The 14,351-nt window shown below is 37.9% G+C and overlaps 2 protein-coding genes across 2 annotated transcripts; one reads left to right on the top strand and one right to left on the bottom strand.

The window, feature by feature from the left end:
- The first annotated feature begins 3,288 nt into the window (after positions 1-3,288).
- On the top strand, positions 3,289-5,638 carry LOC121768262 (replication factor C subunit 3-like). Its single transcript, XM_042164702.1, has 8 exons — positions 3,289-3,618; positions 3,854-3,936; positions 4,020-4,179; positions 4,308-4,389; positions 4,654-4,783; positions 4,868-4,931; positions 5,003-5,071; positions 5,200-5,638. The coding sequence occupies exons 2-8, from the start codon at positions 3,903-3,905 to the stop codon at positions 5,297-5,299; spliced, it is 639 nt and encodes a 212-aa protein (XP_042020636.1). The 5' UTR covers positions 3,289-3,618; positions 3,854-3,902; the 3' UTR covers positions 5,300-5,638.
- A 2,016-nt stretch (positions 5,639-7,654) lies between these two features.
- LOC121760387 (NAC domain-containing protein 2-like) lies at positions 7,655-9,296 on the bottom strand. The gene is made up of 3 exons (XM_042156069.1): positions 8,993-9,296; positions 8,621-8,898; positions 7,655-8,411 (listed from the first exon to the last, which is right to left on the bottom strand). Exons 1-3 carry the CDS (start codon positions 9,153-9,155, stop codon positions 8,013-8,015), a joined length of 840 nt encoding a protein of 279 aa, XP_042012003.1. The 5' UTR covers positions 9,156-9,296; the 3' UTR covers positions 7,655-8,012.
- Between the last annotated feature and the right edge of the window lie 5,055 nt (positions 9,297-14,351).

The following is a 14,351-nucleotide window of genomic DNA, read 5'->3' as shown; positions in this document are numbered from 1 at the left end:
TAAATTAGACAATCAACATTCGAGAATTCAACAGTCATGAACCCTAAATACCCTTTGCCAATTGCACAGTCGAAATCGCTCAAACCGACCACAATTCGGGCACCGCAAAACCGCATACTCAAAATTGAGTCCAAAATAGGTAATACAAGCAAACCCTAAAATTGAAACCTAAATCGACCCTAAACCCAACGAAATCAATCACATGTTCAACGAAACGAACGAACCCTAATATTGCCCCATAAATCGAACCCTAAGATGAAGCTATGGTCTTACCTTGTTACGGGGATTTCACGGACAATCGGGATTGCAGCAGTTTCGTAGGATGAATCGCGATTTGATTCTGAGAATCAATAATGGTTGGGGGTGGATGAATCGCGAGAGGAAGGATGAGTGTTAGATTTGGGGGTGAATTATAGTTTCATATGGATAAACGTCGTTTTATCCATATGAAACGACGTCGTTTTGAGTTTTTCCGATGCCTGACACGTCGGAATTCAGGCATGCCACATAGGATTTTAAATTGCCAGAAAACACAGGGTCGGGTCGGGTCGGGTTGGGAAATACCAGACAAAATGCAAAGTTCGTGACTTTATACGCCAACTTTAAAGCTCGTGGGAAAAATCGGAATTCGGGCAAAGTTCATGACTTTTAAGGCAGTTATCCCACAGAAAAATTATTAAAATGTTAACTTTTGGATAAAATGAAGATTACCTATAAAATAATGGGTAAATTGCTTCAAAAGTCGTCAACTTTGCAAATAGTTTGGTATTTCCATTAAACTTTAAAAGTTGCATGAAAAGTCATGAACTTTACATTTGGGTGCTGATTTCCCGTGTCGGGCATTCCAGCAATGGAGAAGACAGAGTTGAACCCTACCTATGGAGAAAACACGATGGGATTGTAGATTGACGAATCGCGACCAGTTACATGTCGCAATGGAGAAGAAAGAGTTGAAATCTCGACGGGAATTGAGATTTATGTCACAGAGAGAAGAGACATAAACCCTAAATTGATATACATTTTAATTTAATTGAAACTAAAAAACGACGTCATTTTATTGTTCTACCAGAGATTTTGCCATGTCACGCCTCCGGCGAGCCACGTAGGATTAGTTTTTACTGGAAATGTACCGGGTCGGGTCGTACGGGAAATTTGCAACACCTGGTAAAGTTCATGACTTTTCATGCAACTTTTAAAGTTTACGGGAAATACCAAACTATTTGCAAAGTTGACGACTTTTGAAGCAATTTACCCTAAAATAAAACTACACGTCAGTCGCATAAATCCCTATATTTTATTATATATTTGAAATATAGATGATTTATTCACTTCTTAAATTTACAACAATAATTGGCGCCAACACGGCTTTGCACATTCTCTGGGATTTTCCTCCTTGCTATGCATTCAATTCAAGTAAGAGCATCCACAATGGCGGCGAGCGGACCGGCTAGCCGATTCCCGGCGCTGGCCGGTCCGCTCGCCGAACCATTGCAGTAGGCGAGCGCCAAATTAGCGAGAAAAACGGCGAGTGCACGCCGATTCCCAGGCGCTGGCCGATGCGCTCGCCGATCGGTTGGCCGCCATTGCACTCGAAATGGAGCACAACAACTAGTCTACTCCAGTGACGAGCGGGTCTCAAACTCTCACGGTACTCGTGGGAAGTGGATGGGGTCCGATGGCTGGGTACTACAATATGTACCCTTGGCAGCAGATGATGCCCGGGATGGCATCCGGGGGTAGTATGCCGGGATGCAGGGCGGACTGGCGATGCCGGGCTGGCAGGGGGTACCCGGGATGCAACCCGGGATGCAGATGATGCCGGGTGGCAGCCGGGGATGCAGCCGGGGTATGCAGGGGACGCCGGGGGGACAACGTCTATCGCCCAGTTTTGATTTTTTGACTGCTTCTTCGCACACATCGACCCCATCGGAGACGCAGTTCACTGGGTGTGATACTTTCTCCTTAGAGGAGTTGGGGATAGATCTCGGGGATGCGGACACTCCCGTTCAAACGGGGGGAGTAGGGCGGGGTCGGGGCGCGCCAAAGAAGAAGAATGGCAAGGGGGTGGTCGGCGAGTCGTCGCAGCTGGCTGATGACGAGAGCCCGGCACGGAGGAAGTTGACGGATGCGGAGAACGTCGCGCTGTCCAAGACGTGGGTGAGTGTTTGCGATGATCCCCTCGCCTCGAACAATCAGATGATCGTCAACTTGTGGGCTAAAATAGTAGTAGCCTACAAGACAATTTTGCCCGGAGGGGAGGCCACGCAACGGGGAGGAGTGCCGGAAGGGGGTGGAACCGAATCAGGGCTGCGGTCTCCCGATTTTCGGGCTTGTACACCAACGCCCTCCGCATGCAGACCAGTGGCCAAACTGACGAGGACTGCAGGAGGATAGCGGAGAAAGCCTTCCCCGTGCCCGGACTTTATAAGTAGTTCACCTACTAGAACTGCTATGAGGTGCTGATAGACTCCGAGAAGTTTCGGGCAGGTGTCGAAGCTGGCTGGCCGAAGAAGCAGCGACTGAACTATACCGGTGATTACAGCGGCGCAGTAGCGGCGATTCCCACGACCTCCCCGAGGATGTTCAGGAGTTCCCGTCCCCTCCCGCGTTTACTCGCCAGGGGTCCCAGGAGGTCTAGTCGGCATCCCCATGTTGGCAGGTCGACAGCCGAGTTCGCCTTCTTTGCACGTCAACAAACGCGGGCTCAGATGTACAAGATCTTAGCTGAATGGAAGACGGCAACTGACCCTGAGGAGAAGAGTTTTCTTCACTCAATGCTCGATGCGGGCCGATTTGAATGCCGCCGCGACACAGTTGGGGGGCTCAGACGCGGGCTCAGATGCCGCAGATTTGGGGTCCCGGATAGCGGCAACAACGGCGGCGGCGAAGGCGACGACGGCGAGGAGTGAGGCGGAGGCGGGGGGCTCGTGTGTGGAGGAGGAGTTTTTTTAAAATTAATGTAATTTTTTTTAATTAATGTACTTTTTAAATTTTAATATTATTATTGAATTTTCCCGTATCTGTGTTGTAAATTTAATTCCGTATTTTGTGTGATTGTTAATTATTTATTTTTTATAATTTTGTTTATTGTGGCTAGACTATGACTGGCCTATGCTTGTCCTGATGATGTGGCAGGAGAAGTTTTTAGTGCTGATAATGTGATAGAGAAGTTTCTAGTGCTGATGATGTGGTAAGTGGAGTTTGTGGCTAGGTTATGACCGGCGAGATGCTAAAGAAAGCCTACGAAATTTTCTTCAACATATTTTCGAATTGTAGAACCCAATAAGCCTGACTGCTTCACTGCAGTAACTGCACCACAGTCCACCGGGGACAGTCTCTTCACGACTTCACCAAAAACTAACTGCAGAGAGAGAGAAGGGAGAGAGCGAAATACAGATGCATCGAACGTTTCGAGCTTGGGAAGAATGGCGGAGGTGATAGAGGTCATGGACATCGACGACGACAACGGCAACATCAATTCCGCCAAGCATAACCTCAAGGGTAAGAGCGTCTTGGATTCAGCTGCTCCACCGGACGCTAGAGCCACCCCCTGGGTCGAGAAATATCGCCCCCAGTCTCTCGACGACGTCGCCGCTCACCGTGACATTGTTGAGACCAGTGAGTTACACCTATTTCATTCATCCGCATTTCGCCAAACACTTGGCAGGCTTAGTTTTGGAAAAACATCTGGTTTGCGAAAACAGCTAGGGAGCTTCTGATGCTAACTGGCAAACTTTGCTGTCGACTGGCTTCTAAACTTAGTTTTTGTGTCATTTACTGGATCGCGCATTAATCATTTTGGATTTCAGAGGTCTCTTCAATCAGGCCTATCTGAGTATCTTATTTCTTACAGGGGAAAGCCTGCCGTAAAATTGGTTCTACTGGATGAAGCAGATGCCATCATGACTAAGGATGCACAATTTGCCCTTCGTAGAGGCAAGATTTGTTTTTTACTTGCTTGTCATTTTTATTCAATTTGATTATTATTTATGAAATTTTCTGCATCATTTGCTTTTCAGTAATTGAGAAATACACCAAAAGCAATAGATTTGCTTTAATTTGCAACAATGTCAATAAAATTATTCCAGCACTGCAATCAAGATGTACACGGTTCTGCTTTGCCCCCCTTGATGCTGTTCATGTCAGGGAGAGGCTCAAGCATGTAATTGAATCTGAAGGGTAAGTTTTACTGTTACTTACTTACCTTTGATGGTTTGCATCTCTTACATCTACACTAGACATTAGTATGTAGTTGATGCAGAATTTTTTGAGATTAATATCAACTTATTTACACTTCATCTATGCAGGCTTGATGTTCCAGAAAATGGTATGACAGCTCTTGTAAAGCTTAGTAATGGTGATATGAGAAAAGCTTTGAATATTTTACAGGTATCATCCTTGTATATTCTCGCTTTTTTGTATATCTATTCAGTATAGCTTCATCATCAAGCCAATATGAAGGTGGAAATAAAGAGTTCATGGATGTTCAATTAGGCTTAATCTTATGTGGCCTTGCCCCTATGAGGACTTTGTTAGCAACTTCCCTATCTACATGACGAATCATGATGTTCGCATAATGCTTTTGCTTGGAATTCATTTTGCTTATCTTTAACCTCATGATAAAATATTTTGGTACTTGCTGTTTGTATGCAGTCAACACATATGGCCTGCCAGCTGATCACGGAAGAAGCTGTTTACTTGTGCACTGGGAATCCGTTGCCTAAAGACATTGAGCAGATTTCCCATTGGCTCCTGAATGAGCCATTCACAGTTAGCAGCAAAAGTAATCTATTATTCACTCAGAATACGCTATCTAACCATAATTTTCTGACTCGGGTTTGCTTATTCTGCTGTTTTAAACATTCAGGAATCTCTGATATGAAGACCAGAAAAGGGTTGGCTCTGGTTGATATCGTGAGAGAAGTTACCATGTATGTGGTCGGATATTTGTTTATTCACTTCATAAATCTCCTTTCCCTCATAACTTACATCTCGGTATCAGGTTTGTTTTTAAGATTAAGATGCCACCAGCTGTCCGTGTTCAACTTATTGATGATATGGCTGATATCGAGTATGTATCTATCTTTTCCTTATGCTTACATCAGTTCACAGAACTTAGAGCTGACTATACCTCAGTCATCTATTTAGGAAAGACAACTGGATTTCAATGTGTTATATCTTACATATACTTGTTTGCAGATATAGGTTGAGCATGGCATGCAATGACAAGCTGCAGCTGGGGTCATTAATTGCTGCTTTTACACGAGCTAGAGGTTCGATAGTTGCTGCTACAAAATGACGATCATGTCTTGACGAGTTTTTCTTAGTGTGGTACTCATTCCATGTACTACCGTACAGTAACAACTAACTCCATTTTGTAGTTTGATTGATTGCACTGTATATTTTTCTACTTGAGAGATGTGAACTTTATCTTGTATCTTTGATAGGCTTATATCAATTGTCTTAACACTTATAGCTTCCATTTTATCCATTCTTGAGACTCATAGCATCCATATTACCCAATATCCGAGTGAAGAAAAAATAGTTGAATTGACCTGGGCAACAGTGTACGAACTCGTATAAGGAAAAATATGCGTGTATACTTTTGCAAGTTGTGAATTATGCTTGATATTGACAAGAGTTTGATTTGGGATATCTACTTCGCAACAACATTAACAGTCGAAAAAATCATCGTCACCGGAGAATAAATCACAACTAGAGAAAATGACTTGAGTTTATGGAGAATTAAGAATAACTGAGAAACTAAACAAAGCCATGTGTTTTCCAGTCGACTTTATAGCCATATAATTATAGAACGATAAGCATAAGTTTCACATTTATCTATTAAAGAAAACTATCATCCAAAAAATCAGAAAATTATGACCCTGTAATGAAAAACGTTTTTGGAGGATGAAACGTCCAAAAATCGAATTAATAGCGTCAAAGCATAGGGGCAGGGGTGACTTGGATTGATGTAAACATAGTGCTACTTCTATTTATTGTTGAAAGCAATTACACATGTGTATATTTTCAAAATTATCACACTATTAGATCATGAAGCCAGTTTAATCACAACCACCACTAATTTTGTTAGAGCTGTCCAAGTACTCCTATCCTATCTACCTGTTTTTTTGTCACTATATTTTATAGGCTCATCATAGATCCGGTTTAGCTCAACTACTGTTTAAAAAATTGCATTTTTGTACAAATACCTTCTTGAAAGATCATCCCTAATATTTTTTAAATTCATTTCCATTTTGAATTGGTTGATTTCTAAATTGTATTTATTTCATCAATACATGTTATGTCACTAATATGCATCTAAGATTAAGATTGGAGCGACATAGCGTCGTGTGCCAATTGGCGCTAACAATATTATACTCCATATTCATATTTAAACTTGAGGGTATTTGTTAGTAAATTATAAAACTTTCATCAAATTAAGATTTGGCGTACCAATTTTAAAATATACATATAAATACTAAACTATTGATTCGTTAGATTTTGCAACCTATCAAAATTTTAACTATAATATGGCTTAATATAAACCCTAAAAACAAATAAAATTATTTAATTTAGTTGAATTCGATTTTGTTTCACTGCCTAAAACATGATTGCGTTTTTGTTGATGCCCGATAATTCTACGTAGGTATCAAAGTATGTTAGCATCGACATCTGATTAGTTGTACTATTTCTCAAGTCCCAACTGATGCTTCCTCCAACGTAACGTAAACACAGAAAAATAGCCCCACAACTATTAACGTGAAGGGACTCGAAGTAAGTAGAGGGAGAGGGAGAGGGAGGTGCCAAATATTCAAAGGAATGATTCTAGGAAATTCAAGAATTTGTGTAGAAGGTGCACGGAATGAGGACCACCCTTTTCCATATACACTACAAGAAATGTAAAATGAGTATGCTGACAAGTGTGTAAAAATATGTTACACTTACTAAATTCACTCCATGCTTATTCGAACAATTGTACGTTCAAATTTTTATTTATTGTTTATGTTTCAACTCTCAATTATATACTGTAAAAGATTTGTGTTCAATGTTTTTAAGGGATTAATCGGTTCAACTAAGAAAAAATTAACAAGCAAAATGAATCGAAAAAAGAACCAATTTTTAATTCCTCGTGTTATTTGATTTAAGCCTAGAAAAAGAATCGAATTCCCTTCGGTTCCATTTTCTTCCTCTTTAATTCCATGCTAATACTAATAATTATAGTGATAGAGGGTAATCTACAAAATTAAAATAATGAGATAAATCCAAATATCAAGTAATGGATCGGGAACTGGAAAATTCTTGAATCAAAGAATCCAAAACACTAGTAGCACTATATTACTTCCTTCGTTAAATTATTACTAATTGAATCACATTCTTTTGTCTTTTACTGTAATTGAATCACTTTTACTTGATAGTAGTACTATTATATTATACTATCCTTGCACTTTTATAACTCATTTTCTTGTCTCAACTACACAATAGAACACGTCGGAAGAAGTGTCTCAGCCTCAACAACGATTTGATGGAATGGAATAGAACGGGTGTCTCAGTCTCAACAACGATTTGATGGAATGGAATAGAACGGAACAGAAATGAGTGTTATGCAGTACTCATAGTAGAAACAGTTCGGTTCAATTCCTAACAACAATTAGAAATTGAAATTCTTATAATTGACATAGTACTATACTAAATTAGCATTGGTGTAACAGCTTTACTAAAATGGATTTACATAGATAGAAATCCTATTTCCTTTTGTAACTACACTTTCTCTGCAAATAAGAGCAAATGCCCTCTATTCGTATACCATTTCACTAATGCTTTTTCATCCTTTTATACCAACCCATATTACACTGTAATACAAACATAATTACCCACTAATCGCCGTAACATAACAACTTCATTACCCTGTCCCCGTCGGCACGTGCACACTCATAGACCCAAGTCTCCTGTGCCACGTGCGACCTAACCCCAAGTAAAAATTTAGTAGTCTAGACCCATTGTCCAGCACTTCAAAACGGCTTGCTCATGTATGGCGCGAACACATCGTGCATCGACTCCATCGGATAATTCCCGTGGAACTGAGACCCGATCAACGCACTGCTGCTGCTATCCATGAACCCGAAGGGGAAATCCAGCGTCGATCTCTCCCACTCCGATAGCTTAGGCGCGCTCTCCACCTCCGGAGACAGCACGTGCTCGGAGCAGCTCGAGTCCGTGTGCATCCGCGGCATCGAATCAGAGGGGTTGACGTACATGAAGTCGTCGTACACCACCGGCGACGCTTCCGGCACCGACTTCAGGATCCCCTGTTTAGTGTCCTCCTCTGACGTCACCACGCTCGCCTGCTGCTGCCGTCGCTCGACCGTGCCCTTTTTGTTGTATATGCGGCAAAGCACCCAATCATCCAGCTGTAAAGATCAATTCGCAACCGTTACATTGACTCCAACAACCAATCATTTTTCATTTTTGTTTGAACGCGGATTTTTAAGAGATAAGGAATAATCGGTTGAATGAATTATTGAATCAATTAGTCGTTTTATTATTCAATTCCGATTTATATTAATTCAATTGGATTAATTTATTGAAATAACCAGGTCGGAGCTAGCTAGCTACCCACCCTAAGGCTATTGTTCTTCTTCCGAGCCGAGCGGTCGACGTCGGCGAGGCGATACTCGTGCATAATCCAATTAGTTTTTTCTCCTCTCGGCGCCTTGCCGGAGTAGAACACCAGCGCCTTCTTAATTCCAACCGACTTCGGCTGACAGATCGGCTTATCCGCGCCGGTCGCCTTCCAGTAACCGCTGCCGGCGGCGCGGTTCGGCCTCGAGCCGTTAGGGTACTTCCGGTCCCTAGGAGAGAAGAAATACCACTCCTTCTCACCGTACAAAGCTAAACCTACAATCAATCAACAACGCAGCGGCGATTAACTAAACGAATCCACCGCAAATCAACAAAATCGGAGAGATTTAGATGAATCGCAGCTCAGTACCTGGTAATTCCCAGGGATCGTACTTGTAGAGGTCGATTTCGGTGATGATCGGAACGGAGATCGACTGAGAGGCACATTTCCGGCACAAGTAGTGCAGGACGAGCTCCTCGTCGGTCGGGTGGAACCGGAATCCCGGCGGCAATTGCAAATTAACCGCAGTCATTTCCTATGAATAAATTAAATTTTTTTAATAAATATACAATTTCTCTCTCTCTCTCTCTCTCTCTCTCTCTCTCTCTCTCTCTGTGTGTGAAATTGATTTGGGGGAATCGCAGAGAGTGCAGGGGAAGCGAGAGAGGAGGGGTTTTGTGAAACTTAGAACGAAATGGAGCGAAGGGTATATATAGGGGATGGAGGGGGGGTACGTGGCGGGGTTTTCTAGAACACACGTGGGTGATAAGGTTGATTGGGGACACGTGTCGAGCGGGAAAGTGGTGGGTCTGAGCTATAGTGTGATTCTGTCACTGCTTACGTAATGGATTTTGGACGGATTTGGCTGCGGGAAACGGCGTTGCGGTGACACGTTGGAGAATGGAGGGTCATGCAAACGGTGGCGTTTGGACCCTTGTTTAACCCCTGCACTTTTTCGATATGTATATTACTCCATAATTAGATTCTCTTACATATAAATATATATTGAGATCTACATTACGTTAAAAAAAAATAAACTATTTGAAGATAAAAATAAGTAAAAACACTTTCATTACCGATAATCTTATCGATGGCTCACACAAATTTTAATAAAAAGAATAAAATATAACAAAATTAGATAGAAAAAAAAAAGTATTTCCTCCGTCCGGCATTAGAGTCCCGGTTGACCATTTTCATCCGTCCGGCATTAGGAGTCCCGGTTAGACATTTCCATATAAAATGAAATAAAAATATTATAAAATAAAACACTAAAAAGCACAAGTAAAAACACATCCAAAGAATAAAGCAAATAATAATACAAATGAGTCTCACATTCCATTATCACACACTCAATCATTTCTTAAAACCCGCACCCAACTCAACCGGGACTCCTAATGCCGGACGGAGGGAGTAGTTAACTATTATTACTCTCTTCGCCTTATTCTAAGTGTTAAGTAGTATATTTTTTTCTAATATTTATTGTAATGATACATTTTTTAAAATGAACACATCATTATATTATAATAAAGATATAAACTTACTAAATGGAGTATGAAAATTGAAATAATATTTTAAAGTAAATAAATAAAATAAAATTATAAATTACGAATAGAGAGAATATTTGACATTAGCATTGAATTAAAAGAGTAAGAGGGTGTTCGGAGCTATCCCCACCCAAGAAGGTGCCTGAATCTCTTTATTCCAATTTGATACACTTCCTTTTCAACACTGGGTTAATACGTCGATGTTTAGTTGGTTAAAAGTGTATCTAATAGAGTACTATATAATTAATAAAAATTAAAGCAATTAACGAGAGATAATGTAGTAAAAAGTATTAAAATGATCGATGTTTGCTAAAAAAAAATAACTCATTTAGTTAGAGATATTCCAATAAAAATAACTCAAGTCAACTAATCTAAAGGACAAAGATAATATCTACTTTTTTAGTAGACTTGAAACTAGTTATTTTAGAGAAAAAATAATTATAACTTAGCTATTTATATAAGGAGAGAAAGTATGGTTATTGTTTTATTTTGTCTGCTATAACATGACCAGAGATAGATTATATAGTGGAATTTCCCTTTAACTCGACAATTAGTTATGATTAAAGCTGTTATTGATCGGGATGAATTGCTAGGATAAATATGCAACCAAATCTACACTTTTTTTTGTGAATTGTCCGAATTAAAACTAACCGTGCTTTGTGAGTAATCACAATCACCAACATCTGTATTAGTGAATTTGGTCTTAAAATTTATAATTAAGGGTAAAAATAATTTTTTGCCAACGTTATTAATCATTGTAGCTGCGTTTTGTTTTTATAATATGAATATGAACAAGAACATGCATATGATTGTATCTATTCGAATATAGTATCCGGAGATATAGAAAAAATTACCTATTGCACTTTACTATTATGGTAATTCTCAAGCCTTGAGATCAATTGATGAGATTGAATAATATGCACCATCTAAAATTTGGATATCATCAGATATCTTATCCCTATACATATTACTTACATGATGCAATGATAACATTATTTGTATTATACTATAATAATTTTGATAAGTTTAAGTCAAAACGGTTGTGGGGGATGGGCATAGTTATATTTATCTCGTGTGACTCCCAAGTACTACTATAATATTCCGATTAAATTATTCATTTTCCAATTTCATAGCTATTTTTCAAATGCCTTTTCGTATTTTGGATTCTATCATATATGCATTTCGATACATGCATCTATAATTTTGATTAGTATTATGTTGTATAATAGATAATCAGTAATATATCACGCCATATATAAATCATTTAATGAAGATGTTGACTATGGAAATTTCAAGAAAACCATCAGACCAAATAGTCACATGTACTGTTTCCAGTCTAAAATAGAGTGAATAGTCTTTGATCCAATAGTAACACTTATTCGGTCAAGGGAATAATTAATGTTGTTTTAGTTTTACATATTAGTTGAAAATTATAAATTAGCTTTTTAATTATATGAAAAGATAATACGAGTCGAATCAACAAGATTCTTAAATCCAAAACACACATCAATTTATTAATAATAGTAGAGCAAAAGAAAAGCTTCATGCCCTTTGGATGACCTATAATCGTCAAACGTAACACATAAATAATACTCCCTATATTTAGGTCGAACTTAATTTTGTAATTATTAGATTATCTTTATCAAAATTATGCACCCTATATTTTGGTAATTATAAATTAATTACAATTATTTAATATTCCTTTCCTTCTTCCCAAAACCGAATCTACATGTCATTGAAAAAGTAATGAAGCATCCCCTAAAAGAAAATAAAAAGATGTTTATATATTCTTGTAAACAAAGCAATAATTTTGGCTCTTCATCCCCTAAGAGGAAATAAAAAGATGTTTATTCTTGTAAGTTGTAAACAAAACAATAATTATCCCTTTTTAGCAGTTACACCTTTTTGAAGTTCCGACCTACACCGCTTAAAACATGTCGACACGTTAAGACAAAGATGCTGAAGTGGCGGAAGGAAGATTCACATGAAGCTTCATAAAAATGATCCAAGTGAAGTGAACTGAGTTGTGAAAAAGTGGCCCACTAATTTATAGTCGTCATCCACATATTGACAAACCCTCACCAGAAACGCCCGCTGCTCCCACTTAAGCCTTCCTATATATATTCAATTATAAATTAGGAATCATTTTTATTAACACTATATGCATACTTGGATGAATTGACGGTTATGAATTCGAAAACAAAAATTGACAATATTTTAAATTTATACTCTATTATTCAGTATGTTAAGTGAATATAATAAAAGTATGAATTCACGGTTATGAATTCAAAACCAAAAATTGACAATATTTTTAAATTCATACAATATTTTTATTATGTTAAAGTGAATATAATAAAGCAGAAGAGGAAGACGAAGAGATGGAAGAGATGGAAAAGTGAATATAATAAAGTGGAAGAGGAAGAGATGTAATAAATTAAAAAGACAGGTTTAAATTTAAGAGAGCGGTGTTTCTGTTTTTGTTATGAGAATGTTATTCACTTCGTCCCATTTTAGCAGTTTCATATAGTTTAGGTCGTCCCGCATTAAGAGTCTCCATTAGAATCTTCTATATATAGTATGGCCCCACATTTCATTAACATTTTAATATAAGAGTAGATAATAGTATATAAAAATGGGATCCACAATTCACTATTTTTTTTCATCAATTTTTTCTTTACATTTCTTTCAACTCGTGTAAAACCTAATGAGACTGCTAAAGTTGGACAAATGGAGTATTTAGTTATACTTTTTGAAAGTTCTTTCTTCACCTTTTTTTTTCATTAGAGTTGTTAAAAATAGTCTGATATGAAAAATATAGGATCACTTATGTGTGTGACTCAAGCATGCCCCACCTAATTGATTAATTTAAACCTGGATTGATTATAATAATTTGATAACAATATCATCGGCGAGATTTTGTCCATGTGATTGAAGGAAAATTCCAATATTACAAATCTATATCAATAAAATATGTAGAAAATTTTAATTGGTTCTCAAATTTCAGTTTGACTAAGCTCAAGTTGCCGCCGCCTTGATGTTCTTCTTCATGTGATTTTTCTTGTTTTTGTTTTCCATCCAGAGCTAAGATCTTTTCACATACTCCACTCCGTTAAATGTATAAATTTTTTTCATACTCGTATCTAATTGGCTAAAAATAATTTAATATGAAATTTATATTAATGTATAGATAAATCTTACTCCTACTACTATATTATTTAATTTATTTGCTAATAATATAACACGGTGTGGAGATATGCTTTTGAGGGAGTATAACTTAAAAGGAAACACAATGCAACTTTTGCAATGTATCATAACAAAAATTCATGTTGTACGACATATTTGCAATGTACTACTGATATGTTATGTGTGAATTTAGACATAATCACCAAATTTGAGTCATTTGACTCAATGGCCATGACACAAGAGCCATTTTATTTGTTTGTTTTAATAATATACAAAATCACAAAAGTAGTAAACAATATAGTTTACTTTTTTAGGACAAAATTGTGGATTCTAAGTGTGTGTATGTGTGTTATTTTGGCTGTTGGCATAAACATAAAAATGAACAGAAAAGAGCACGTGGGGGTTGGTTTATAATTATTCACGCGTGCATACGTTAGGTAAACTGTTGATATCCATCATCAACAATATGCTATGCATCTATATAAGTGTTCCCTCCATTCCTTGTTAATAGAAGTGTTTCTTTTCGACACAGAGTTTAAGAATAGTGTATTAAGTGGATAGTGAATAAAGTAAAAGAGATGGAGAGAGAATAAAGTAAGAGAGATGATTACTTTTTGTCAAATATAGAAATGACTCAATTAACTTAGAATTTTCCAAAGTAGTAAAATGACTCAATTAACTTGGAATTTTCAGCCGACTCAACTTTATTTTACCCAATTAATACCCTCAAGTGTACGGGATTATCGTAGCAAATAGCAAGCAAGAGTATATCGTATCTCACATAGACAATTAAGTGTAAACCTAAGTACCACGAACAAATTTCAACTACTATCTAGACAATCAGAAAATTTTGGGTTTTGAAACTAACAACTACTAAAAGCATATAAATTCAGAGATTAAATTAAAGCACTTAAACAAGAAAGCAATTAAGCAAGTTGTGGAAGATGATGGAGAAATATGCAGAATTCAGAAATCCGATGCACAACTCATAGCCTAACCCA

The sequence above is a fragment of the Salvia splendens genome, chromosome 2 (genome assembly GCF_004379255.2).
Source record: "Salvia splendens isolate huo1 chromosome 2, SspV2, whole genome shotgun sequence".
Taxonomy (NCBI): Eukaryota; Viridiplantae; Streptophyta; class Magnoliopsida; order Lamiales; family Lamiaceae; genus Salvia; species Salvia splendens.
This window is presented reverse-complemented; position numbering and strand designations above follow the sequence as displayed.

Coding starts and splice junctions, on each gene's coding strand:
- LOC121768262 (XM_042164702.1), top strand. CDS start 3,903: ATGACTAAGGATGCACAATTTGCCCTTCGTAGAG. Junction 3,937..4,019: donor ACAATTTGCCCTTCGTAGAG/GCAAGATTTGTT, acceptor TTTGCTTTTCAG/TAATTGAGAAATACACCAAA. Junction 4,784..4,867: donor ATTCACAGTTAGCAGCAAAA/GTAATCTATTAT, acceptor TTAAACATTCAG/GAATCTCTGATATGAAGACC.
- LOC121760387 (XM_042156069.1), bottom strand. CDS start 9,155: ATGACTGCGGTTAATTTGCAATTGCCGCCGGGATTCCGGTTCCACCCG. Junction 8,899..8,992: donor CGATCCCTGGGAATTACCAG/GTACTGAGCTGC, acceptor GATTGATTGTAG/GTTTAGCTTTGTACGGTGAG. Junction 8,412..8,620: donor AGAAGAACAATAGCCTTAGG/GTGGGTAGCTAG, acceptor TGATCTTTACAG/CTGGATGATTGGGTGCTTTG.